Source organism: Gobio gobio (assembly GCF_949357685.1).
Source record: "Gobio gobio genome assembly, chromosome: 7".
Lineage (NCBI taxonomy): Eukaryota > Metazoa > Chordata > Actinopteri > Cypriniformes > Gobionidae > Gobio > Gobio gobio.
Window position 1 is genome coordinate 56,888,684 of NC_137103.1, and position 27,500 is coordinate 56,916,183.

The window sequence follows — 27,500 nt, forward strand, 5'->3', positions numbered from 1 at the left end:
ATAATATTTGACATACATTTACATATCTCACATACGTTTCATATTTAACATATTTAATATATTTATACTAACATATCTTATATATATTATTTTTTAATATTTTACTTATATATTTTTTTCATATATATATAAAATATTTCATATATTTCATACATAACATATCCGATATATATTTTATATATATATGACATTTAATATAAAAATGTTTGACATATATTTAATGTATAATATATATACAAATATAATTGATATACAGTATAAAATATCTGACATTTAATATATACTATATTTCACCTAATTTAAGATATAATATATCTGATATATATCTGACATTTAATATAAAAAAATATTTGACATATATTTACAAATCTCGTATTTAATATATAATATATTTAACACATTTAATATATAGCATATCTGACATTTAATATATACTATATTTCACCTAATTTAATATATCGGATATATATTTAATATAAAGAATATTTGACATACATTTCATATTTAACATATTTAATATATTTATACTAACATATCTTATATATATTTTTTTTTTATTTTACTTATATATTTTTTCACATATATAAAATATTTGATATATTTCATACATAACATATCTGATATATATATATACACATGACATTTAATATAAAAATGTTTGACATATATTTACATATCTGACATATATTTAATGTATAATATATAAAATATACTATATTTCGCCTAATTTAATATATAATATATCTGATATATATCTGACATTTAATATAAAAAATATTGGACATGTATTTACACATCTCATTTTTAATATATCATATATTTAACACATTTAATATATAACATGACATTTAATATATAGTATATTTCACCTAATTTATTATATCGGATATATATTTAATATAAAGAATATTTGACACATATTTACATATCTCACATACATTTTATATTTAACACATTTAATATATAACATATCTGACATATATTTAATATATCTTTGACATTTAGCAGGTGACATGTTAACGAATTACATAAATCAAATTCATAGCAGTAAATTTGCAAATATGAGGAATACTGTAGGACTTCTATGATGTATGTGGGTTTTGGCTTGTGCTGATAACAAGATGAAGGATCTGCTAACAGACGTGGCTCTTCAGGGAATGTGTGTGTGTGTGTGTGTGTGTGTGTGTGTGTGTGTGTGTGTGTGTGTGTGTGTGTGTGTGTGTGTGTGTGTGTGTGTGTGTGTGTGTGTGTGTGTGTGTGTGTGTGTGTGTGTGTGTGTTTCTGACATGAAGACTTCATTAAGGAAGGCCGTCCAGACCTCGCCGTGACCGCTCCAGCGCAGGTGGGATATTATGATATATGAGGAACACATGTGGCGTCCATCTCTCTCACCTGCGCCGCATTCCTCCAGCAGCAGCGCCTGATTGGTTCAGCTATTGAGCGGTTAGTTTGGGCATTCCAGCATCAGCGGGTCACTAACCAAACCCTGAGGTGGAGACGCAGAACCAGCGGCCCGTGTGTCAACACACAGATCATGTGTCTGAAGATCATCAACACACCGGCTGTGGGTGTGTGTGTGTGTGTGTGTGTGTGTGTGTGTGTGTGTGTGTGTGTGTGTGTGTGTGTGTGTGTGTGGACTGGTAATCCCTATGTTATGGGGACAAAATGTCCCCACAAAGATGGCAATATCCGAAATCCTCGTCCTTGTGGGGACATTTTTTGGTCCCCATGAGGAAAAAATCTTATAAATCAGACTAAGTGATGTTTTTTGAAAATGTAAAAATGCAGAATGTCTCCTGTGACGGGTAGGTTTAGGGGCAGTGTGTGTGTGTGTGTGTGTGTGTGTGTGTGTGTGTGTGTGTATGTGTGTGTCATCAGGGGTCAAGCATTCAGACCCGGTCATTTCTTTTTCTGCTTGATCAGAATTACACGAAGTGTTTGTGGCACTAGTTATGAACACATTAGGAAACGCTGAGCTGATGGAAATGAATGTGAAATATGAAAATACAGAGCAATCTATAAATCAGCCACGATGATGCCGTCTTTGAAGATGTGTGTATATATGTATATATGCAAAACCAAACAAAAGAAAGTAATTATGTCCGAAAATACATATATACATATATGAATATATATATGTACATTTGTATGATCTATTATATTATAACACCATATATATATATATATATATATATATATATATATATATATATATATATATATATATATATATATATATATATATATATATATATATATGTATATATATATATTTATATATACACAATATATATACACATATACACATATATATTTATTACAGGGACAATCCCCCTGTAGCAACATGGAGTAAAGTGCACACACTGGGATCGAACCAGCAACCTTCTGCGTATCAGTTCCATGGTTTAACCCACTGGAACACCATCTCACTATATATATATGTGTGTATATACACTCACCTAAAGGATTATTAGGAACACACACTAATACTGTGTTTGACCCTCTTTCGCCTTCAGAACTGCCTTAATTCTACGTGGCATTGATTCAACAAGGTGCTGAAAGCATTCTTTAGAAATGTTGGCCCATATTGATAGGAGAGCATCTTGCAGTTGATGGAGATTTGTGGGATGCACATCCAGGGCACGAAGCTCCCGTTCCACCACATCCCAAAGATGCTCTATTGGGTTGAGATCTGGTGACTGTGGGGGCCATTTTAGTCCAGTGAACTCATTGTCATGTTCAAGAAACCAATTTGAAATGATTGGAGCTTTGTGACGGTGCATTATCCTGCTGGAAGTAGCCATCAGAGGATGGGGACATGGTGCTCATAAAGGGATGGACATGGGCAGAAACAATGCTCAGGTAGGCCGTGGCATTTAAACCATGCCCAATTGGCACTAAGGGGCCTAAAGTGTGCCAAGAAAACATCCCCCACACCATTACACCACCACCACCAGCCTGCACAGTGGGAACAAGGCATGATGGATCCATGTTCTCATTCTGTTTACGCCAAATTCTGCCTCTACCATCTGAATGTCTCAACAGAAATCCAGACTCATCAGACCAGGCAACATTTTTCCAGTCTTCAACTGTCCAATTTTGGTGAGCTTGTGCAAATTGTCGCCTCTTTTTCCTCTTTGTAGTGGAGATGAGTGGTACCCGGTGGGGTCTTCTGCTGTTGTAGCCCATCCGCCTCAAGGTTGTGTGTGTTGTGGCTTCACAAATGCTTTGCTGCAGACCTCGGTTGTAACGAGTGGTTATTTCAGTCAAAGTTGCTCTTCTATCAGCTTGAATCAGTCGGCCCATGACCTCTGACCTCTAGCATCAACAAGGCATTTTCTCCCACAGGACTGCCGCAGACTGGATGCTTTTCCCTTTTCACATCATTCTTTGTAAACCCTAGAAATGGTTGTGCGTGAAAATCCCAGTAACTGAGCAGATTGTGAAATACTCAGACCGGCCCGTCAGGCACCAACAACCATGCCACGCTCAAAATTGCTTAAATCTCCTTTCTTTCCCATTCCGACATTCAGTGTGGAGTTCAGGAGATTGTCTTGACCAGGACCACACCCCTAAATGCATTGAAGCAACTGCCATGTGATTGGTTGATTAGATAATTGCATTAATGAGAAATTGAACAGGTGTTCCTAATAACCCTTTAGGTGAGTGTATATATACAAAATACAGCCTATGAAAGAATAAATATGTTGGATGGATGGATGGATGGATGTATGGATGGTAGATGGATGTTGGATGTATGGGTAGATGTATGATGGATGGACGAACGGACGGACAAACGGATGGATAGAAGATGGGTGTATGGGTAGATGGATGGATGGTGGATGGATGACAGACAGACAGGACAGATAGATGGATGGATGGTAGATGGATCTTGGATGGATGTTTGTATGTATGTATGGATGGATGGATAGATGGATGTTGGATGTTGGATGTATAGATGTATGGATGGTTGGGTAGATGGATGATGGATGGACGGACAGATGGATGGACAGATGGATGGATAGATGGATGGATGGTAGATGGATGATGACTGAATGGGTAGATGGATGATGGATGGATGGATGGATGGATGGATGGTGGATGGACGGACGGACGGACAGATGGATGGTAGATGGATAATGGATGGTAGATGGATGATGGATGGACGGACGGATGGATGGTAGATTGATGTTGGATGTATGTATGGATGGATGATGGATGTATGGATGGATGGTGCATGGATGTTGAATGTATGGATGGATGGTGGATGGATGTTGGATGTATGGATGGATGGTGGATGGTGGATGGTGGATGGATGATGGATGATGGATGTTGGATGTATGGATGGATGGTGGATGGTGGATGGATGATGGATGTTGGATGTATGGATGGATGGATGGATGGTGGATGGATGTTGGATGTTGGATGGATGGTGGATGGATGATGGATGTTGGATGTATGGATGGATGTTGGATGTATGGATGGATGGTGGATGGATGATGGATGTTGGATGTATGGATGGATGGTGGATGGATGTTGGATGTATGGATGGATGGATGGATGGTGGATGTATGGATGATGGATGTATGGATGGATGTTGGATGGATGTATGGATGGATGGTGGATGGTGGATGGTGGATGGATGATGGATGTTGGATGTATGGATGGATGGATGTTGGATGTTGGATGTATGGATGGATGGATGGATGGATGGATGGATGGTGGATGTATGGATGGATGTTGGATGTATGGATGGATGTTGGATGTATGGATGGATGGTGGATGGATGGGTAGATGGATGTTGGATGTATGGATGGATGGTGGATGGTGGATGGATGATGGATGATGGATGTATGGATGGATGGTGGATGGTGGATGGATGATGGATGATGGATGGTGGATGGATGTTCGATGTGTGGATGGATGGGGGATGGATGTATGGATGGATGGTGGATGGATGTTCGATGTATGGATGGATGGGTAGATGGATGATGGATGTATGGATGGTTGGACAGATCTTATCTCTACACACACACACACACACACACACACACACACGCGTGGAGGGAAGACGGCAGCTTTACCCCGTCGCTGGTCTTCCTCCTCTTCCTCCGGGTCGGCGCCGCTGATCTGCCCAGGACGCTCCAGGTCCAGCTCACTCTGAAGTGGTGGATGGGGACATCGGGCTCGGCTGGAAGAGTCCAGTTGATCCGGGCCATCAGCTGATCATCCAGACCCAGCCTGAGGAGTGTGAGTCTGAGTCCAGATGGGGACGGAGGAGGAGACGGGTCTGAACACACACACACACACACACACACACACGCGCACACGCACACGCACACGCACACACACACACACACGCACACGCGCACACGCACACGCACACACACATCACACACACGCACACGCACACGCACACATCACACACACGCACACGCACACACACACATCACACACACACACACACACACACACACACATCACACACGCACACGCACACATCACACACACGCACACGCACACACACACATCACACACACACACACACACACACATCACACACGCACACGCACACATCACACACACGCACACGCACACACACACACATCACGCACACGCACACGCACACATCACACACACACACACACACACGCACACACGCACACACACACACACACATCACACACGCACACGCACACGCACACATCACACACACGCACACGCACACACATACACACACGCACACACACACACACACACACACATCACACACACACACACACATACACACACACACACACGCACACACGCACACACACACACACACACACACACACACACACATATCACACACACACACACACACACACACACACACACACATACATCACACACACACACACACACACACACACGCACACACACACACATCACACACATCACACACATCACACACACACACACATCACACACATCACGCGCACGCGCACGCGCACACGCACACGCACACGCACACGCACACGCACACGCGCACACGCACACACACACACACACACACACACACACACACACACACACACACACACACACACACACACACACACACACACACACACACACACACACACACATCACACACACACAAACACACAAACAAACACATACAACACACACACACACACACACACACACACACACACACACCACACACACACGTACAGAAGAAATAAAAAATCATGAGTCAAACACATCAAACACTTTTATAATATTTACAGATCTCATGTGTCAATGGAGAGAGAACAGTATTATTTTAGCATTATTTATATAGTATTATTGAATTTATTAATATTTTGAAGCGTCACACTAGAAATGTTGGGTTGTGTAACTCATGTTTGGGTCAAATATGGACAAACTCAACCGATGGGTTAAAACATGTAAACATTTAAACCATTTTTATATTTTCAGTTACATTTTATTAATTGTGTTATGTGCTTTTTTATTCTTTTATTTATTTAAACGTTTCTATTTAGCTTCCATTCATTTTTATTTCAGTTCTAGGACTTTTAGTATTTACAGTGCTTTTAGGGTTTTCACATCTGCTTTTTATATAATATTTGTGTTTTATTTCAGCTTTCAATTAATGAAAATTATTTTGAATAGTTTTAGTTTTTTTTAAATAAATTATATTTTTGTCTTTGTGATCACGGAATCATTTGGCTTAATATTTTATTTTATTTATTTTATTTTATTTTATATCATTTATTTCATTTAATTTCTTTCATTTAATTTAATTTCATTATTTCATTTAATTTCATTTTATTTTATTTTATTTTATTTTATTTATTTATTTTTATTATTTTATTTTATTTTATTTAATGATTTAATTTTATTTTATTCTTTATTCTTTTATTTTATTTTATTTTATTTCATTTTAATTTAATTTAATTTAATTTAATTTAATTTAATTTAATTTAATTTAATTTAATTTAATTTAATTTAATTTAATTTAATTTAATTTAATTTAATTTAATTTAATTATTTTATTTCATTTTATTTTTTATTTTATTAATTAAAAAAAAATCATTATTTAATTTAATTTAATTTAATTTTTTTATTTTATTATTTAATTTAATTTAGTTTTATTAAATTTTATTAAATTTTATTTGTTTATTTAATTTAATTTAATTTAATTTAATTTTATGTTTTTATATAGTTTTTTTATTCATAATATTTTATCAAGTTTTGATTTTAAATCAAATATTTATATTTAATAAATTGTTTCCATCTAATATTTATATTTTATTTAATTTCAGATTTATTTCATTTTTAATAGTTCTAGATTTAATTAACAATAACAACACGACTAATTGAGAAAATTTTAATTGAATGTTTTTTTTTGTATGTTAAATTTTATGTCTTGGTGGGAACGAGATAATTTGGCTGTTTAATATTTTATTTTCGTCTAATTATATTTTTTATTTAATATTATAATTATACATTTAAGCAGTACATGTATCTGTCACTCAATACACATTTAAAAATAAATAAAAAGGTTGAGTTTTTGAATAAAAGCACATGAATAAATCATCGGGCAGTGTGGAGCTGAAGACGTTATTCTGTCTGAGACACAGATCCTCAAATCCTCATGAGTGTGGAACTCATAATTATGCTGTGATTTGTGTTCATGTGATTACGGCTGGAATAAACAAGGATGGATTATGATCCTGTGAGGCCGCGGGCTCCAGATGATCTCTAAATCACAAGAAATTACCCTGCCATATGAGAAATAACGTCTGAATTAACATAAATAAAGTCATGAAGCTGCAATTTGCTAAATAAATGTTTACAGGAATGAACACAAATACATTTCAGAACATCTCAGGGACGAAAACGTGTTCAAAATCAGCTTTTAGGACAGAAACACTTCTCATCTCACTGCATTTCATTCAAAAGATGTATATATTTATCCACTATTGTTAAATATTCAAGTAAATTTAAATATATTTAAACAAAATGTCTCCTCTCCTCAAATGAGAATGATCAGTGAAGGGTCATGTGACACTGAAGACTGCAGTAATGATGATAAATTCAGCTTTGATCACAGGAATAAATTACATTCTAAAAAATATTAAAATAGAAAACAGCTATTTTAAATTGTAATAATATTTCACAATTTATACTGTATTTATGATCAAATAAATACAGCCATGCTGAGTAGAAGACAACTATACATATATTTTTTAATGGCAAGAACACACACAACAAAATTTTTAGAACTTTAAATAAATTAAAGTAAAAATTAGAAAATGTAATCTAATATATAAAACAGTAATATCTTACTTATAATAAAATAATAATAATGTTGTATATGTATTAATAATTAATGTACTTAAATATAAATAATAATAATAATAATAATGTATTCTATATACATAAGATCAAATCTAGTAACAAAAACTATAATAGTACCTCAATGATAAAAAAAAACACTAAACCCATAAAAAAAAACATTTTTAAAAAACAAAAAGTTGTGTTGTTATCTAACTCCCCCTTGAAAACGAGATGATGCATATCAAGGTTTATCCTAAAGAATAAAATGTGTTTCTACTAATAGTACATTAGTGATAGTAAAATAACATTATTTACTCCCTCCAAACCCGTATTGTACAACCCCAAATCAGGAAAAGTTGGGACAGTATGGAAAACGCAAATAAATAAAAAAAGAAGTGATTTCTAAATTTACTTTGACTTGTATTTCATTGCAGACAATATGAACACAAAATATTTCATGTTTTGTCTGGTCAACTTCATGTCATTTGTAAATATGCATCCTTTCCTGTCATTCAGACCTGCAACACATTTCAAAAAAAGTTGGGACAGGAGCAATTTAGGGCTAGTAATGAGGTAAAATGGTTAAATAATGATGTGATTTGAAACAGGTGATGTCAACAGGTGATTGAAATTATGATTTGGTACAAAAGCAGCATCCAAGAAAGGTCTAATCCTTTAGGAGCAAAGATGGGCCGAGGATCGCCAGTTTGCCAACAAATACGTGAGAAAATTATTGAAATGTTTAAAAACAATGTTCCTCAAAGAAAGATAGGAAGAGATTTGGATATTTCACATTCAACAGTGCATAACATAATTAAAAGATTCAAGGAATCTGGAGGAATTTCAGTGCGTAAAGGACAAGGGCGCAAGCCTAAGCTGAACAACCGTGATCTCCGATCCCTCAGGCGGCACTGCATCAAGAATCGTCATCATCTAGAAGCGATATCACCACATGGGCTCAGGACTACTTTGGCCAACCTTTGTCAAGTACCACAATACGTAGTTCAATACGTAGTATCCACAAATGCCAGTTAAAACTGTACTGTGCCAAAAGGAAGCCCTATGTTAACAGTGTCCAGAAGCGCCGTCGACTTCTCTGGGCTCGAGGCATCTGGGATGGACCATCACACAGTGGAAACGTGTTCTGTGGTCAGATGAAGCAGTATTTCAGGTATTTTTTGGGAGGAATGGACGCCGTGTGCTCCGGACCAAAGAAGAAAAGGATCATCCAGACTGTTACCAGCAACACGTCCAAAAGCCAGGGTCTGTCATGGTATGGGGTTGTGTCAGTGCCCTTGGCAAAGGTAACTTGCACTTCTGTGAAGGCTCCATTAATGCTGAAAAGTACATAGAGATTTTGGAGCATAATATGCTGCCTTCAAGAAGACATCTTTTCCAGGGACGTCCATGCATATTTCAACAAGACAATGCAAAAGCACATTCTGCACACATTACAAAGTCCCGACCTGTCTCCAATAGAGAATGTGTGGAAGACCTCGTACTGTTGCCCACCTTAAGACTTGTTTGCAGGAAGAATGGGACAAAATTACACCTGAAACACTTCATCACTTGGTGTCTTCAGTCCCTAAACGTCTTTTAAGTGTTGTGAAAAGGAATGGCAACATTACAAAGTGGTAAATGCTTTACTATCCCAACTTTTTTTGAAATGTGTTGCAGGTCTGAATGACAGGAAAGGATGCATATTTACAAATGACATGAAGTTGACCAGACAAAACATGAAATATTTTGTGTTCATATTGTCTGCAATGAAATACAAGTCAAAGTAAATTTAGAAATCACTTCTTTTTTTCTTTTTTTTGCATTTTCGATACTGTCCCAACTTTTTCTGATTTGGGGTTGTAAATGCTATCAGATAGAAAAGCTCTTCCTTTTGTGTAACAGAGAAACCAACATCATACGGGTTGCAACAATATGAGAGGAAGTAAATAATGACAGAAATTAAATTTCTGTGTGAAATATTCCTTTAATAAAGTCTTTTATGGGGGATTTTTACAAGGCAGTATTTTCACTCGTCTAATAAAATGCATTTATGAACTGATTTTGAATGTAAATGTTCATTTTTCCTAGAATCAGGGGAGAAGTGAGTTTTAAAGCCCAAGCTGTTAACTGTCACCCCCCTTTTAGAAAATATACATGAAGATGCAATATCCAAACTTAAATGGTTGCAATTCAAGAATGCTTTGGAATATAGACATAAATTTGGTCTCATTTTAAAGACAGTCAGCAGATTATGGCTCAAGTGGAATAACTTCAAAAAATAAAAGTATGAAAGTTTAAATTTAATGTAAATCAAATGTGCTGTACCAAATATGTTATATTTTATATAAAATATATATGTTACAAAATAATTTGTACTCTAAAATTACTATCAAAAAAAGCTAAATGTCTAACCAATTTGTGTTCCAAATTTGAAGTTGATATCACAAACATTGAAGTTCCCATGAGATTTTGTTTAGGCGCTGTACCCAAAACAGCCACCGTGTGTCATTGAAATTCCATCGATTTTTTTTATGCAATCTCCTGTAACAAATTTATATATTTTTGTCCAAATATCACAAAACAGTGGGCAGGTATAGAACCGCGAGACTCAGACCTTTCCGACGATATGTGTTTTGTCAAGATTAGAAAAAGTTTATATTATAAAGTTTTTAAAATAAATGTTGTAATTTGAAACATGACGACGCCCACTAAGGGAGGAGCCGCTAGAAGAATTTAGAGTACCGTTTCTATGGTAACGCAAAATCCGATTTCAAAACGGTGATGAATCTTGAGTTCGTAAGCTTTCAAATGATATATAGTTTATCAACATTAGATCAGGATAAATATAGGATATTATTGTTTTAAACATGCAGTGGCAAATGGGCCCGCCGGTGGGCCAGTGACAGTTAACGGGATAATAAAAAGAAAAGATCCGCGACTATTACGCAGGAATGAGAAAGTAGTTCCTAGCCATATCGGTGTAGAAAATCGCAACTTTTCATTTTCAGTTGGTCTTAGCACACGATGGAACTGTAGAAGAGTGAAGTTTTAAACAGGAAAAATATTGAAAGTGTCTTCGGTCAGTTTTTGAATGAGATGCTAATGGACTGATTAGAATCAATGATGTATGCTAAGCTATGCTAAAAGTGTCAGATACAAAGATCGGCTGAATGGATTCAAAAACGGTAAAACTCAACTATTTAACTCTAGGGGACTCGTAAAATGAGCCTATTTTCCAAAAAAAGTGGAGTGTTCCTTTAATGCCCAAGCATTAATAAAAAGGACGCTTTATTTGGCTCATTTACGCTTTTCTAAATCAGGCCTAACTGTCCTTCGGCAGCTCTGTCGTAAAACTCCTGGCTAAAACGGGCCATTAGAGCAGATGAAAGGCTGTGTCCGTAAATCCCACAGGATTCCTGCTGTCCGAGGCCACCCGGAAGACTCACCTCGGGATGAGCGGAAGTGTTTGCTGGGGGCCGTGAACCCGCGGGTGCCGTGAACATTAACCGCCGCCACCCGGAACTGGTACCACCTGCTCGGCCTGACGTCGCTCAACAGGACGTGCTCCTCGGTGACCTGAGGGTCACAAAGGGTTAAAGGTCACGGACACAGGTCACAGGGTCACGTACAATACGAGTTTGGAATCTGATCTATTCTAAAACATGAAAGAGGGATGAGATCAGCAAAGGACCGGAGAGAGACATTTGTGCATCTCTCAAAATATTTTCTTCCTTTGTATTTCCGTCTCGTTTTCCCAAGACTGGAGAAGCAAAACCAATGAAGATACTAAGATTAAGTTTAAAAGTGTCCTACTTCTTTCAGTAAATTATTTAAAGGGTTAGTTCGCCCAAAAATGTAAATTGTGTGATTAATGACTGAGCCTCATGTGGTTGGACACCCGTCAGACCTCCGTTCATCTTCAGACACAAATGAAGATATTTTAGTGTAAATCTGATGCTCTGAAAGGCCTCCATTGGCTCAACTTTACACTCTCAAGACCCTTAAAAGACACTAAAGACTAAAGTTACTAAGTCCATCTCACTACAGCGGCTCTACAATAACTTTATGAAGACGAGAATAGTTTCTGTGCGCAAAAAACCCCTAAATAACGACTTATATAGTGATGACGATTTCAAAACACGGCATCATGAAGCTTCGAAGCGTTATGAATCAGTGAGTCGAATCAGCGGTTCAGAGCGTTATGAATCAGTGAGTCGATTCAGCGGTTCAGAGCGTTATGAATCAGTGAGTCGATTCAGCGGTTTGAAGCGTTATGAATCAGTGAGTCAATTCAGCGTTTTGAAGCGTTATGAATCAGTGAGTCGATTCAGCGGTTTGAAACGTTATGAATCAGTGAGTCGATTCAGCATTATGAATCAGTGAGTCGATTCAGCGGTTTGAAGCGTTATGAATCAGTGAGTCGATTCAACAGTTAGAAGCTTTATGAATCAGTGAGTCGATTCAGCGGTTTGGATCGCCAAAGTCACGTATTTCAGCAGTTTGGCACGCGATCCGAATCATGATTCGACTCGCTGATTCATAACGCTTCGAAGCTTCATGATGCATTGTTTTGAAATCGGTCATCACTATATAAGTTGTTATATAGGGTTTTTTTGCGCAAAAAAACTATTCCCGCTGCTTTATAAACGTATTGTAGAGCCGCTGTAGTGAGATGGACTTTGTAACTTTAGTCTTTAGTGTCTTTTAAGGGTCTTGAGAGTGTAAAGTGCATTGAGCCAATGGAGGCCTTTCAGAGCATCAGCTTTACACTAAAATATCTTCATTTGTGTTCCGAAGATGAACGAAGGTCTGACGGGTGTCCACGACATGAGAGTCAGTCATTAATGACAGAATTTTCATTTTAGGGTGAACTAACCCTTTAATGTGACAGTGACATTTAAATGTATTTCTATAGTGATCTGCTACAGTAGCCACACCCCAAACTCTCAGTCTGATACAGTAGCCACACCCCAAACTCTCAGTCTGATACAGCAGCCACGCCCCAAACTCTCAGTCTGATACAGTAGCCACACCCCAAACTCTCAGTCTGATACAGTAGCCACACCCACACTCTCAGTCTGATACAGTAGCCACACCCCAAACTCTCAGTCTGATACAGTAGCCACACCCACACTCTCAGTCTGATACAGTAGCCACGCCCCAAACTCTCAGTCTGCTACAGTAGCCACGCCCCAAACTCTCAGTCTGATACAGTAGCCACACCCCAAACTCTCAGTCTGATACAGTAGCCACACCCACACTCTCAGTCTGATACAGTAGCCACGCCCCAAACTCTCAGTCTGCTACAGTAGCCACGCCCCAAACTCTCAGTCTGATACAGTAGCCACACCCACACTCTCAGTCTGCTACAGTAGCCACACCCCAAACTCTCAGTCTGATACAGTAGCCACACCCACACTCTCAGTCTGATACAGTAGCCACGCCCCAAACTCTCAGTCTGATACAGTAGCCACACCCACACTCTCAGTCTGATACAGTAGCCACACCCCAAACTCTCAGTCTGATACAGTAGCCACACCCCAAACTCTCAGTCTGATACAGTAGCCACACCCCAAACTCTCAGTCTGATACAGTAGCCACGCCCCAAACTCTCAGTCTGATACAGTAGCCACACCCCAAACTCTCAGTCTGATACAGTAGCCACACCCCAAACTCTCAGTCTGATACAGTAGCCACGCCCCAAACTCTCAGTCTGATACAGTAGCCACACCCACACTCTCAGTCTGATACAGTAGCCACACCCCAAACTCTCAGTCTGATACAGTAGCCACACCCCAAACTCTCAGTCTGATACAGTAGCCAAGCCCCAAACTCTCAGTCTGATACAGTAGCCACACCCCAAACTCTCAGTCTGATACAGTAGCCACACCCCAAACTCTCAGTCTGATACAGTAGCCACGCCCCAAACTCTCAGTCTGCTACAGTAGCCACACCCCAAACTCTCAGTCTGATACAGTAGCCACGCCCCAAACTCTCAGTCTGATACAGTAGCCACGCCCCAAACTCTCAGTCTGATACAGTAGCCACGCCCCAAACTCTCAGTCTGATACAGTAGCCACACCCCAAACTCTCAGTCTGATACAGTAGCCACGCCCCAAACTCTCAGTCTGATACAGTAGCCACACCCCAAACTCTCAGTCTGATACAGTAGCCACACCCACACTCTCAGTCTGATACAGTAGCCACACCCCAAACTCTCAGTCTGATACAGTAGCCACGCCCCAAACTCTCAGTCTGATACAGTAGCCACACCCCAAACTCTCAGTCTGATACAGTAGCCACGCCCCAAACTCTCAGTCTGATACAGTAGCCACACCCACACTCTCAGTCTGATACAGTAGCCACACCCCAAACTCTCAGTCTGATACAGTAGCCACGCCCCAAACTCTCAGTCTGATACAGTAGCCACACCCCAAACTCTCAGTCTGATACAGTAGCCACACCCCAAACTCTCAGTCTGATACAGTAGCCACACCCCAAACTCTCAGTCTGATACAGTAGCCACACCCCAAACTCTCAGTCTGATACAGTAGCCACGCCCCAAACTCTCAGTCTGCTACAGTAGCCACGCCCCAAACTCTCAGTCTGCTACAGTAGCCACACCCCAAACTCTCAGTCTGCTACAGTAGCCACGCCCCAAACTCTCAGTCTGCTACAGTAGCCACACCCCAAACTCTCCGTCTGATACAGTAGCCACACCCCAAACTCTCAGTCTGATACAGTAGCCACGCCCCAAACTCTCAGTCTGCTACAGTAGCCACGCCCCAAACTCTCAGTCTGCTACAGTAGCCACACCCCAAACTCTCAGTCTGCTACAGTAGCCACGCCCCAAACTCTCAGTCTGATACAGTAGCCACACCCCAAACTCTCCGTCTGATACAGTAGCCACACCCCAAACTCTCAGTCTGATACAGTAGCCACGCCCCAAACTCTCAGTCTGATACAGTAGCCACACCCCAAACTCTCAGTCTGATACAGTAGCCACACCCCAACCTCTCCGTCTGATACAGTAGCCACACCCCAAACTCTCAGTCTGATACAGTAGCCACGCCCCAAACTCTCAGTCTGCTACAGTAGCCACACCCCAAACTCTCAGTCTGCTACAGTAGCCACACCCCAAACCCTCAGTCTGATACAGTAGCCACGCCCCAAACTCTCAGTCTGATACAGTAGCCACACCCCAAACTCTCAGTCTGATACAGTAGCCACGCCCCAAACTCTCAGTCTGATACAGTAGCCACACCCCAAACTCTCAGTCTGATACAGTAGCCACACCCCAAACTCTCAGTCTGATACAGTAGCCGCACCCCAAACTCTCAGTCTGATACAGTAGCCACACCCCAAACTCTCAGTCTGCTACAGTAGCCACACCCCAAACTCTCAGTCTGCTACAGTAGCCACACCCCAAACTCTCAGTCTGCTACAGTAGCCACACCCCAAACTCTCAGTCTGCTACAGTAGCCACACCCCAAACTCTCAGCCTGCTACAGTAGCCACACCCCAAACTCTCAGCCTGCTACAGTAGCCACACCCCAAACTCTCAGTCTGCTACAGTAGCCACACCCCAAACTCACGCTATAGGTCGAGTTTTGTGGTTAAATTTTTTTAAGATTCAGCTTACAAGCCGTTGCATGAGTGACAGTACAGGGGTGAAAGGTCAGACCTGGGCCACATCCTGCCACTGGGTGGCGTGGTCTTCACTGGGGTGGATGCCGTAGTTCCAGCGCCGCTGCAGAACGTAAAGCACTGGTTCCACAGAGACGTTGAACCGCGACGACCAGCGAACCTCGAGATGTCCCGACGGCTGCTCCGAAAACACCAGCTCCTTCCGCGGCTTCAGAGGAGATCCTGAGAGAGCCAATCACAGGCAGAGAGCGCTTTAATATCCCATAATATCACCTGAAGAGTGCTGATGGCCCAATCACTGCTGATGTATGCTGGAAAAATATTTCAAAGTTGTAAATAAAACAGACTATTGCCACAACCATATTTGTGCGACTAATTAAACTAAAATAAATAAATAAATAAATAAATAAATAAATAAATAAATAAATAAATAAATAAATAAATAAATAAATAAATAAATAAATAAATAAATAAATAAATAAATAAATAAATAAATAAAAATGACAACAAAAAAAACGTAATATAAATATAAAAACAAATTCAATTACTTAAAAATATTAATAAAAAATATAACAGTAGAATAATAATGAAATAAAAAATCTAATAATAAAATATTTCTTTAAAAATGTGCACATGTATTTTCATAAACTATATTTAAACTAAACTAAAAATTAATAAAAACTATATATACATATAAAAAAACATGTTTATACACATATATATTTTTTAAAAATCTGAACATGTTTTCATAAAAACTATATATATATATATATACACACACACATATATAAACAAAATTAAATTCTAAAAAATTAAATTAATAAATAAAAATGACAAAAAAAGGGAGAATATAAATATTTAAAAAATGAAATTACTAATTAAATATGAATAAAATATAATAATAATATATTAATGGTAGTATAATAACACTGATCTAATAAAATATATTGTGCACATTTTCATAAAAACGAATTGTAGTCGATATGATTATATATAAACTAAAATACAATTAATAAAATAAAAAAAAGACCAAAAAAAATAAAAAAATAAATTTAAATCTATGACGGCACTTAAATAACACTGATTTCTTGCACATGTATTTTCATTTAATCTGCTCTTTTGCTTTGTGTCCAAATAACAAGAGAAAATGATCCAACATTTGATTTGTAAAGTGTTTTCTTCTTTCTTTGAACTGAATGTGTGATGTTCAGAACAGCTCCTGATGCTCTCAGCTTTAACCTCACACATCAGAAAGTCTTGCGTAATCAATGACAGCTGGAGCGAGGAGCGTTCTGCTCCGTGTGTGTGTGTGTGTGTGTGTGTGTGAGTGTGAGTGTGTGTGTGTGTGTGTGTGTGTGTGTGTGTGTGTGTGTGTGTGTGTGTGTGTGTGTGTGTGTGTGTGTGTGTGTGTGAGTGATTCCAGCTGTGATGGAGCGAGGCTGAGGAAGATCAGCGTCTTCATCAGCCACAGACTTCAACATTACACCACCAGAGTGTCTTAACATGTTTTTCTGATTTTTATTAGGTTTTTTTTTATATATATTACTAATTAGGATTCATTTTTGGTTTTAGTTTTTATTTATTAACAGTTAGTAATTAAACTTGAGGTACTAAAACAACTAAAACTGGAATAAAACTAATACAATTATATAGACATTTATTTAAAGCACATACTGTATATACACTATAAAAAACCAACAACTACTAAAAAATTACTACATTTAAAAATATTTTAAAAACTATATTATCTGTAATATTTATATTATTTCATGTCTCATTTCTTTTTTTTTAATAGCTATACAACATGACTATACCCACACTCTCTATACCCACACTCTCTACACCCACACTCTCTACACCCACACTCTCTACACCCACACTCTCTATACCCACACTCTCTACACCCACACTCTCTACACCCACACTCTCTACACCCACACTCTCTATACCCACACTCTCTACACCCACACTCTCTATACCCACACTCTCTACACCCACACTCTCTACACCCACACTCTCTATACCCACACTCTCTATACCCACACTCTCTACACCCACACTCTCTATACCCACACTCTCTATAACCACACTCTCTATACCCACACTCTCTATACCCACACTCTCTACACCCACACTCTCTATACCCACACTCTCTATACCCACACTCTCTACACCCACACTCTCTATACCCACACTCTCTACACCCACACTCTCTACACCCACACTCTCTACACCCACACTCTCTACACCCACACTCTCTATAACCACACTCTCTATACCCACACTCTCTATACCCACACTCTCTACACCCACACTCTCTACACCCACACTCTCTACACCCACACTCTCTACACCCACACTCTCTACACCCACACTCTCTACACCCACACTCTCTACACCCACACTCTCTATACCCACACTCTCTACACCCACACTCTCTACACCCACACTCTCTATACCCACACTCTCTACACCCACACTCTCTACACCCACACTCTCTACACCCACACTCTCTATACCCACACTCTCTATAACCACACTCTCTATACCCACACTCTCTATACCCACACTCTCTATACCCACACTCTCTACACCCACACTCTCTACACCCACACTCTCTATAACCACACTCTCTATACCCACACTCTCTATACCCACACTCTCTACACCCACACTCTCTACACCCACACTCTCTACACCCACACTCTCTACACCCACACTCTCTACACCCACACTCTCTACACCCACACTCTCTATACCCACACTCTCTACACCCACACTCTCTACACCCACACTCTCTATACCCACACTCTCTACACCCACACTCTCTACACCCACACTCTCTACACCCACACTCTCTACACCCACACTCTCTATACCCACACTCTCTACACCCACACTCTCTACACCCACACTCTCTATACCCACACTCTCTACACCCACACTCTCTACACCCACACTCTCTATACCCACACTCTCTACACCCACACTCTCTACACCCACACTCTCTACACCCACACTCTCTACACCCACACTCTCTACACCCACACTCTCTATACCCACACTCTCTATACCCACACTCTCTACACCCACACTCTCTATACCCACACTCTCTATACCCACACTCTCTACACCCACACTCTCTACACCCACACTCTCTACACCCACACTCTCTATACCCACACTCTCTATACCCACACTCTCTACACCCACACTCTCTACACCCACACTCTCTACACCCACACTCTCTATACCCACACTCTCTACACCCACACTCTCTACACCCACACTCTCTACACCCACACTCTCTACACCCACACTCTCTACACCCACACTCTCTACACCCACACTCTCTACACCCACACTCTCTACACCCACACTCTCTATACCCACACTCTCTATACCCACACTCTCTATACCCACACTCTCTATACCCACACTCTCTACACCCACACTCTCTATACCCACACTCTCTACACCCACACTCTCTATACCCACACTCTCTACACCCACACTCTCTACACCCACACTCTCTATACCCACACTCTCTATACCCACACTCTCTACACCCACACTCTCTATACCCACACTCTCTACACCCACACTCTCTATACCCACACTCTCTATACCCACACTCTCTATACCCACACTCTCTATACCCACACTCTCTACACCCACACTCTCTATACCCACACTCTCTACACCCACACTCTCTATACCCACACTCTCTATACCCACACTCTCTACACCCACACTCTCTATACCCACACTCTCTATACCCACACTCTCTATACCCACACTCTCTACACCCACACTCTCTACACCCACACTCTCTATACCCACACTCTCTACACCCACACTCTCTACACCCACACTCTCTACACCCACACTCTCTATACCCACACTCTCTATACCCACACTCTCTATACCCACACTCTCTACACCCACACTCTCTATACCCACACTCTCTATACCCACACTCTCTATACCCACACTCTCTACACCCACACTCTCTATACCCACACTCTCTATACCCACACTCTCTATACCCACACTCTCTACACCCACACTCTCTACACCCACACTCTCTACACCCACACTCTCTATACCCACACTCTCTACACCCACACTCTCTATACCCACACTCTCTACACCCACACTCTCTACACCCACACTCTCTACACCCACACTCTCTACACCCACACTCTCTACACCCACACTCTCTATACCCACACTCTCTACACCCACACTCTCTATACCCACACTCTCTATACCCACACTCTCTATACCCACACTCTCTACACCCACACTCTCTATACCCACACTCTCTACACCCACACTCTCTACACCCACACTCTCTATACCCACACTCTCTACACCCACACTCTCTACACCCACACTCTCTATACCCACACTCTCTATACCCACACTCTCTACACCCACACTCTCTACACCCACACTCTCTATACCCACACTCTCTACACCCACACTCTCTACACCCACACTCTCTATACCCACACTCTCTACACCCACACTCTCTACACCCACACTCTCTATACCCACACTCTCTACACCCACACTCTCTACACCCACACTCTCTACACCCACACTCTCTACACCCACACTCTCTACACCCACACTCTCTACACCCACACTCTCTACACCCACACTCTCTATACCCACACTCTCTACACCCACACTCTCTACACCCACACTCTCTACACCCACACTCTCTACACCCACACTCTCTACACCCACACTCTCTACACCCACACTCTCTACACCCACACTCTCTATACCCACACTCTCTATACCCACACTCTCTACACCCACACTCTCTATACCCACACTCTCTACACCCACACTCTCTATACCCACACTCTCTACACCCACACTCTCTACACCCACACTCTCTATACCCACACTCTCTATACCCACACTCTCTGCACCCACACTCTCTATACCCACACTCTCTACACCCACACTCTCTATACCCACACTCTCTACACCCACACTCTCTACATCCACACTCTCTATACCCACACTCTCTATACCCACACTCTCTATACCCACACTCTCTATACCCACACTCTCTACACCCACACTCTCTATACCCACACTCTCTATAACCACACTCTCTATACCCACACTCTCTACACCCACACTCTCTATACCCACACTCTCTATACCCACACTCTCTATACCCACACTCTCTATACCCACACTCTCTACACCCACACTCTCTACACCCACACTCTCTATACCCACACTCTCTATAACCACACTCTCTATACCCACACTCTCTACACCCACACTCTCTACACCCACACTCTCTATACCCACACTCTCTACACCCACACTCTCTACACCCACACTCTCTACACCCACACTCTCTATACCCACACTCTCTACACCCACACTCTCTATACCCACACTCTCTACACCCACACTCTCTATACCCACACTCTCTACACCCACACTCTCTACACCCACACTCTCTATACCCACACTCTCTACACCCACACTCTCTACACCCACACTCTCTATACCCACACTCTCTATACCCACACTCTCTACACCCACACTCTCTACACCCACACTCTCTATACCCACACTCTCTACACCCACACTCTCTACACCCACACTCTCTATACCCACACTCTCTACACCCACACTCTCTACACCCACACTCTCTATACCCACACTCTCTACACCCACACTCTCTACACCCACACTCTCTACACCCACACTCTCTACACCCACACTCTCTACACCCACACTCTCTACACCCACACTCTCTACACCCACACTCTCTACACCCACACTCTCTACACCCACACTCTCTATACCCACACTCTCTACACCCACACTCTCTACACCCACACTCTCTACACCCACACTCTCTACACCCACACTCTCTACACCCACACTCTCTACACCCACACTCTCTATACCCACACTCTCTATACCCACACTCTCTACACCCACACTCTCTACACCCACACTCTCTACACCCACACTCTCTACACCCACACTCTCTACACCCACACTCTCTATACCCACACTCTCTATACCCACACTCTCTGCACCCACACTCTCTATACCCACACTCTCTACACCCACACTCTCTATACCCACACTCTCTACACCCACACTCTCTACATCCACACTCTCTATACCCACACTCTCTATACCCACACTCTCTATACCCACACTCTCTATACCCACACTCTCTACATCCACACTCTCTATACCCACACTCTCTATACCCACACTCTCTATAACCACACTCTCTATACCCACACTCTCTACACCCACACTCTCTATACCCACACTCTCTATACCCACACTCTCTATACCCACACTCTCTACACCCACACTCTCTACACCCACACTCTCTATACCCACACTCTCTATAACCACACTCTCTATACCCACACTCTCTACACCCACACTCTCTACACCCACACTCTCTATACCCACACTCTCTACACCCACACTCTCTACACCCACACTCTCTACACCCACACTCTCTATACCCACACTCTCTACACCCACACTCTCTATACCCACACTCTCTATACCCACACTCTCTACACCCACACTCTCTACACCCACACTCTCTACACCCACACTCTCTATACCTACACTCGCTATACCCACAGGATGACCCAGACTGACCCACTGAGACCCGGACTGACCCACAGGATGACCCAGACTGACCCACTGAGACCCAGACTGACCCACAGGATGACCCAGACTGACCCACTGAGACCCAGACTGACCCACAGGATGACCCAGACTGACCCACTGAGACCCAGACTGACCCAGAGGATGACCCAGACTGACCCACTGAGACCCAGACTGACCCACAGTATGACCCAGACTGACCCACTGAGACCCGGACTGACCCACAGGATGACCCAGAATGACCCACTGAGACCCAGACTGACCCACAGGATGACCCAGACTGACCCACTGAGACCCAGACTGACCCAGACTGACCCACTGAGACGCGGACTGACCCACTGAGACCCGGACCGACCCACAGGATGACCCAGACTGACCCACTGAGACCTAGACTGACCCACAGGATGACCCAGACTGACCCACTGAGACCCAGACTGACCCACAGGATGACCCAGACTGACCCACAGGATGACCCACTGAGACCCGGACTGACCCACAGGATGACCCAGACTGACCCACTGAGACCTGGACTGACCCAGACTGACCCACTGAGACCCGGACTGACCCACAGGATGACCCAGACTGACCCACTGAGACCCAGACTGACCCACAGGATGACCCAGACTGACCCACAGGATGACCCAGACTGACCCACAGGATGACCCAGACTGACCCACTGAGACCTGGACTGACCCAGACTGACCAAGACTGACCCGCTGGGCGGAGTGTGTACCTCTATAGAGGCCCCTGGGGATCTGGCAGGTGTGTCCGCATCCGTTGGGGCAGCACTTCCTCCCGCCGGAGCAGTCTCTGTCGGCCTCACAGCTCTCCACACAGGCGGCCGCAAACCCACTGGCCCTCTCAGGGGCCGGACACTGGCCCTGCTTCAGAACCTCCACGGCCCGCAGGAACTCACAGCTCGTCAGGCACTCCGAGTGCTTCTTCGGGAACTGAGTCTGGAACACACACAGGACAGGCGGATTAACGGAGGCCAGCGCGGGCGGATACACCAGTCAATCGCCATGGAGACGCACCTCACACTGGTCCTGACACTGGTTCTCCTTCAGGTCCCATGAGGCCCTGCAGGGCTCCAGACACTGGAAGAGAACAGACAGAGATCAGAGCCGCTTCACGAGATGAGGAACATCACAGTAATGACAGGCCGAAGACTAGAACTAATATATTCAAATACATCAAAATAAAACACTTTCTAATGATTAATAAATCATAAAATAAATACATCAAAATAAATCACTTACAATAATAAAATGATAAAAATCTAATTTAAACAAATGATTTTTAAAAAGAAAAAGAAATCAAAATGATACATGTGTGTGTAATAATCAGTGTGTGTGGGTGTGTGTGTGTGTGTGTGTGTGTGTGTGTGTGTGTGTGTGTGTGTGTGTGTAATAATCAGAGTGTACACATGACCAGCACAACACACACATGACCAGCACAACACACACATGACCAGCTCAACACACACATGACCAGCACAACACGCACAACACACGCATGACCAGCACAACACACACATGACCAGCTCAACACACACATGACCAGCTCAACACACACACATGACCAGCTCAACACACACATGACCAGAGCAAACACACACATGACCAGCTCAACACACACATGACCAGCTCAACACACACACATGACCAGCTCAACACACACATGACCAGCACAACACACACATGACCAGCACAACACACACACACATGACCAGCACAACACACACATGACCAGCTCAACACACACATGACCAGCTCAACATACACATGACCAGCTAAACACACACGACCAGCTCAACACACACATGACCAGCTCAACACACACACATGACCAGCTCAACACACACACACACATGACCAGCTCAACACACACATGACCAGCACAACACACACACACACACACACACATGACCAGCTCAACACACACATTACCAGCTCAACACACACATGACCAGAGCAAACACACACATGACCAGCTCAACACACACATGACCAGCTCAACACACACACATGACCAGCTCAACACACACATGACCAGCACAACACACACATGACCAGCACAACACACACATGACCAGCTCAACACACACATTACCAGCTCAACACACACATGACCAGAGCAAACACACACATGACCAGCTCAACACACACATGACCAGCTCAACACACACATGACCAGCTCAACGCACACATGACCAGCTCAACACACACATGACCAGCACAACACACACATGACCAGCTCAACACACACATGACCAGCTCAACACACACACACATACACATAACCAGCACAACACACACATGACCAGCTCAACACACACATGACCAGCTCAACATACACATGACCAGCTCAACATAAACATGACCAGCTCACCACACACACATGACCAGCTCACCACACACACATGACCAGCTCAACACACACATGACCAGCTCAACACACACACATGACCAGCTCAACACACACATGACCAGCTCAACACACACATGACCAGCTCAACACACACACATGACCAGCTCAACACACACATGACCAGCTCAACAGACACACATGACCAGCTCAACACACACATGACCAGCTCAACACACACATGACCAGCTCAACACACACACATGACAAGCACAACACACACACATGACCAGCTCAACACACACACATGACCAGCTCAACACACACATGACCAGCTCAACACACACACATGACCAGCTCAACACACACATGACCAGCTCAACACACACACATGACCAGCTCAACACACACACATGACCAGCTCAACACACACATGACCAGCTCAACACACACATGACCAGAGCAAACACACACACATGACCAGCTCAACACACACATGACCAGCGCAACACACACACATGACCAGCTCAACACACACACATGACCAGCTCAACACACACATGACCAGCTCAACACACACACATGACCAGCTCAAAACACACATATGACCAGCGCAACACACATATGACCAGCTCAACACACACATGACAAGCTCAACACACACATGACCAGCTCAACACACACATGACCAGAGCAAACACACACACACACACATGACCAGCTCAACACACACACATGACCAGCTCAACACACACATGACCAGCACAACACACACACATGACCAGCTCAACACACACATGGCCAGCTCAACACACACATGACCAGCTCAACACACACATGACCAGCTCAACACACACATGACCAGCACAACACACACACATGACCAGCTCAACACACACATGACCAGAGCAAACACACACACACACATACACACACACACACACATGACCATCTCAACACACACATGACCAGTACAACACACACACATGACCAGCGCAACACACACATGACCAGCTCAACACACACATGACCAGCTCAACACACACATGACCAGCTCAACACACACATGACCAGCTCAACACACACACATGACCAGCTCAACACACACATGACCAGCTCAACACACACACATGACCAGCTCAACACACACATGACCAGCTCAACACACACATGACCAGCACAACACACACATGACCAGCTCAACACACACACATGACCAGCACAACACACACATGACCAGCACAACACACACATGACCAGAGCAAACACACACATAACCAGCTCAACACGCACATGACCAGCTCAACACACACATGACCAGAGCAAACACACACATGACCAGCTCAACACACACATGACCAGCACAACACACACATGACCAGCTCAACACACACATGACCAGCTCAACACACACATGACCAGAGCAAACACACACATGACCAGCTCAACATACACATGACCAGCTCAATACACACACATGACCAGCTCAACACACACACATGACCAGCACAACACACACACATGACCAGAGCAAACACACACATGACCAGCTCAACACACACATGACCAGCTCAACACACACACACATGACCAGCTCAACACACACATGACCAGCACAACACACACACACATGACCAGAGCAAACACACACATGACCAGCTTAACACACACATGACCAGCTCAACACAAACACATGACCAGCTCAACACACACACACATGACCAGCTCAACACACACATGACCAGCTTAACACACACATGACCAGCTCAACACACACATGACCAGAGCAAACACACACATGACCAGCTTAACACACACATGACCAGCTCAACACACACATGACCAGCACAACACACACATGACCAGAGCAAACACACACATGACCAGCTCAACACACACACATGACCAGCTCAACACACACACATGACCAGCTCAACACACACATGACCAGCACAACACACACATGACCAGCTCAACACACACATGACCAGCTCAACAAACACATGACCAGAGCAAACACACACATGACCAGCTCAACACACACATGACCAGCTCAACACACACACATGACCAGCTCAACACACACACATGACCAGCTCAACACACACATGACCAGCACAACACACACATGACCAGCTCAACACACACATGACCAGCTCAACATACACATGACCAGAGCAAACACACACATGACCAGCTCAACACACACATGACCAGCTCAACACACACACATGACCAGCTCAACACACACATGACCAGCTCAACACACACATGACCAGCTCAACACACACATGACCAGAGCAAACACACACATGACCAGCTCAACACACACATGACCAGCTCAACACACACATGACCAACTCAACACACACATGACCAGCTCAACACACACATGACCAGCTCAACACACATGACCAGCTCAACACACTCATGACCAGCTCAACACACACATGACCAGCTCAACA

The 27,500-nt window shown here is 42.6% G+C and overlaps 1 protein-coding gene across 1 annotated transcript in view; it reads right to left on the minus strand.

The window, feature by feature from the left end:
• Nucleotides 1-27,500, minus strand: part of anos1 (anosmin 1) — a 122,129-nt gene that overhangs the window by 29,974 nt on the left and 64,655 nt on the right. Inside the window, exons 3-7 of the mRNA XM_079822534.1 lie at nt 23,703-23,765; nt 23,402-23,624; nt 16,016-16,200; nt 11,778-11,907; nt 5,085-5,290 (exon numbers count right to left, since the gene is read on the minus strand). Coding sequence (XP_079678660.1) covers nt 5,085-5,290; nt 11,778-11,907; nt 16,016-16,200; nt 23,402-23,624; nt 23,703-23,765 — 807 coding nt within the window. The remainder of the gene's footprint in view (nt 1-5,084; nt 5,291-11,777; nt 11,908-16,015; nt 16,201-23,401; nt 23,625-23,702; nt 23,766-27,500) is intronic.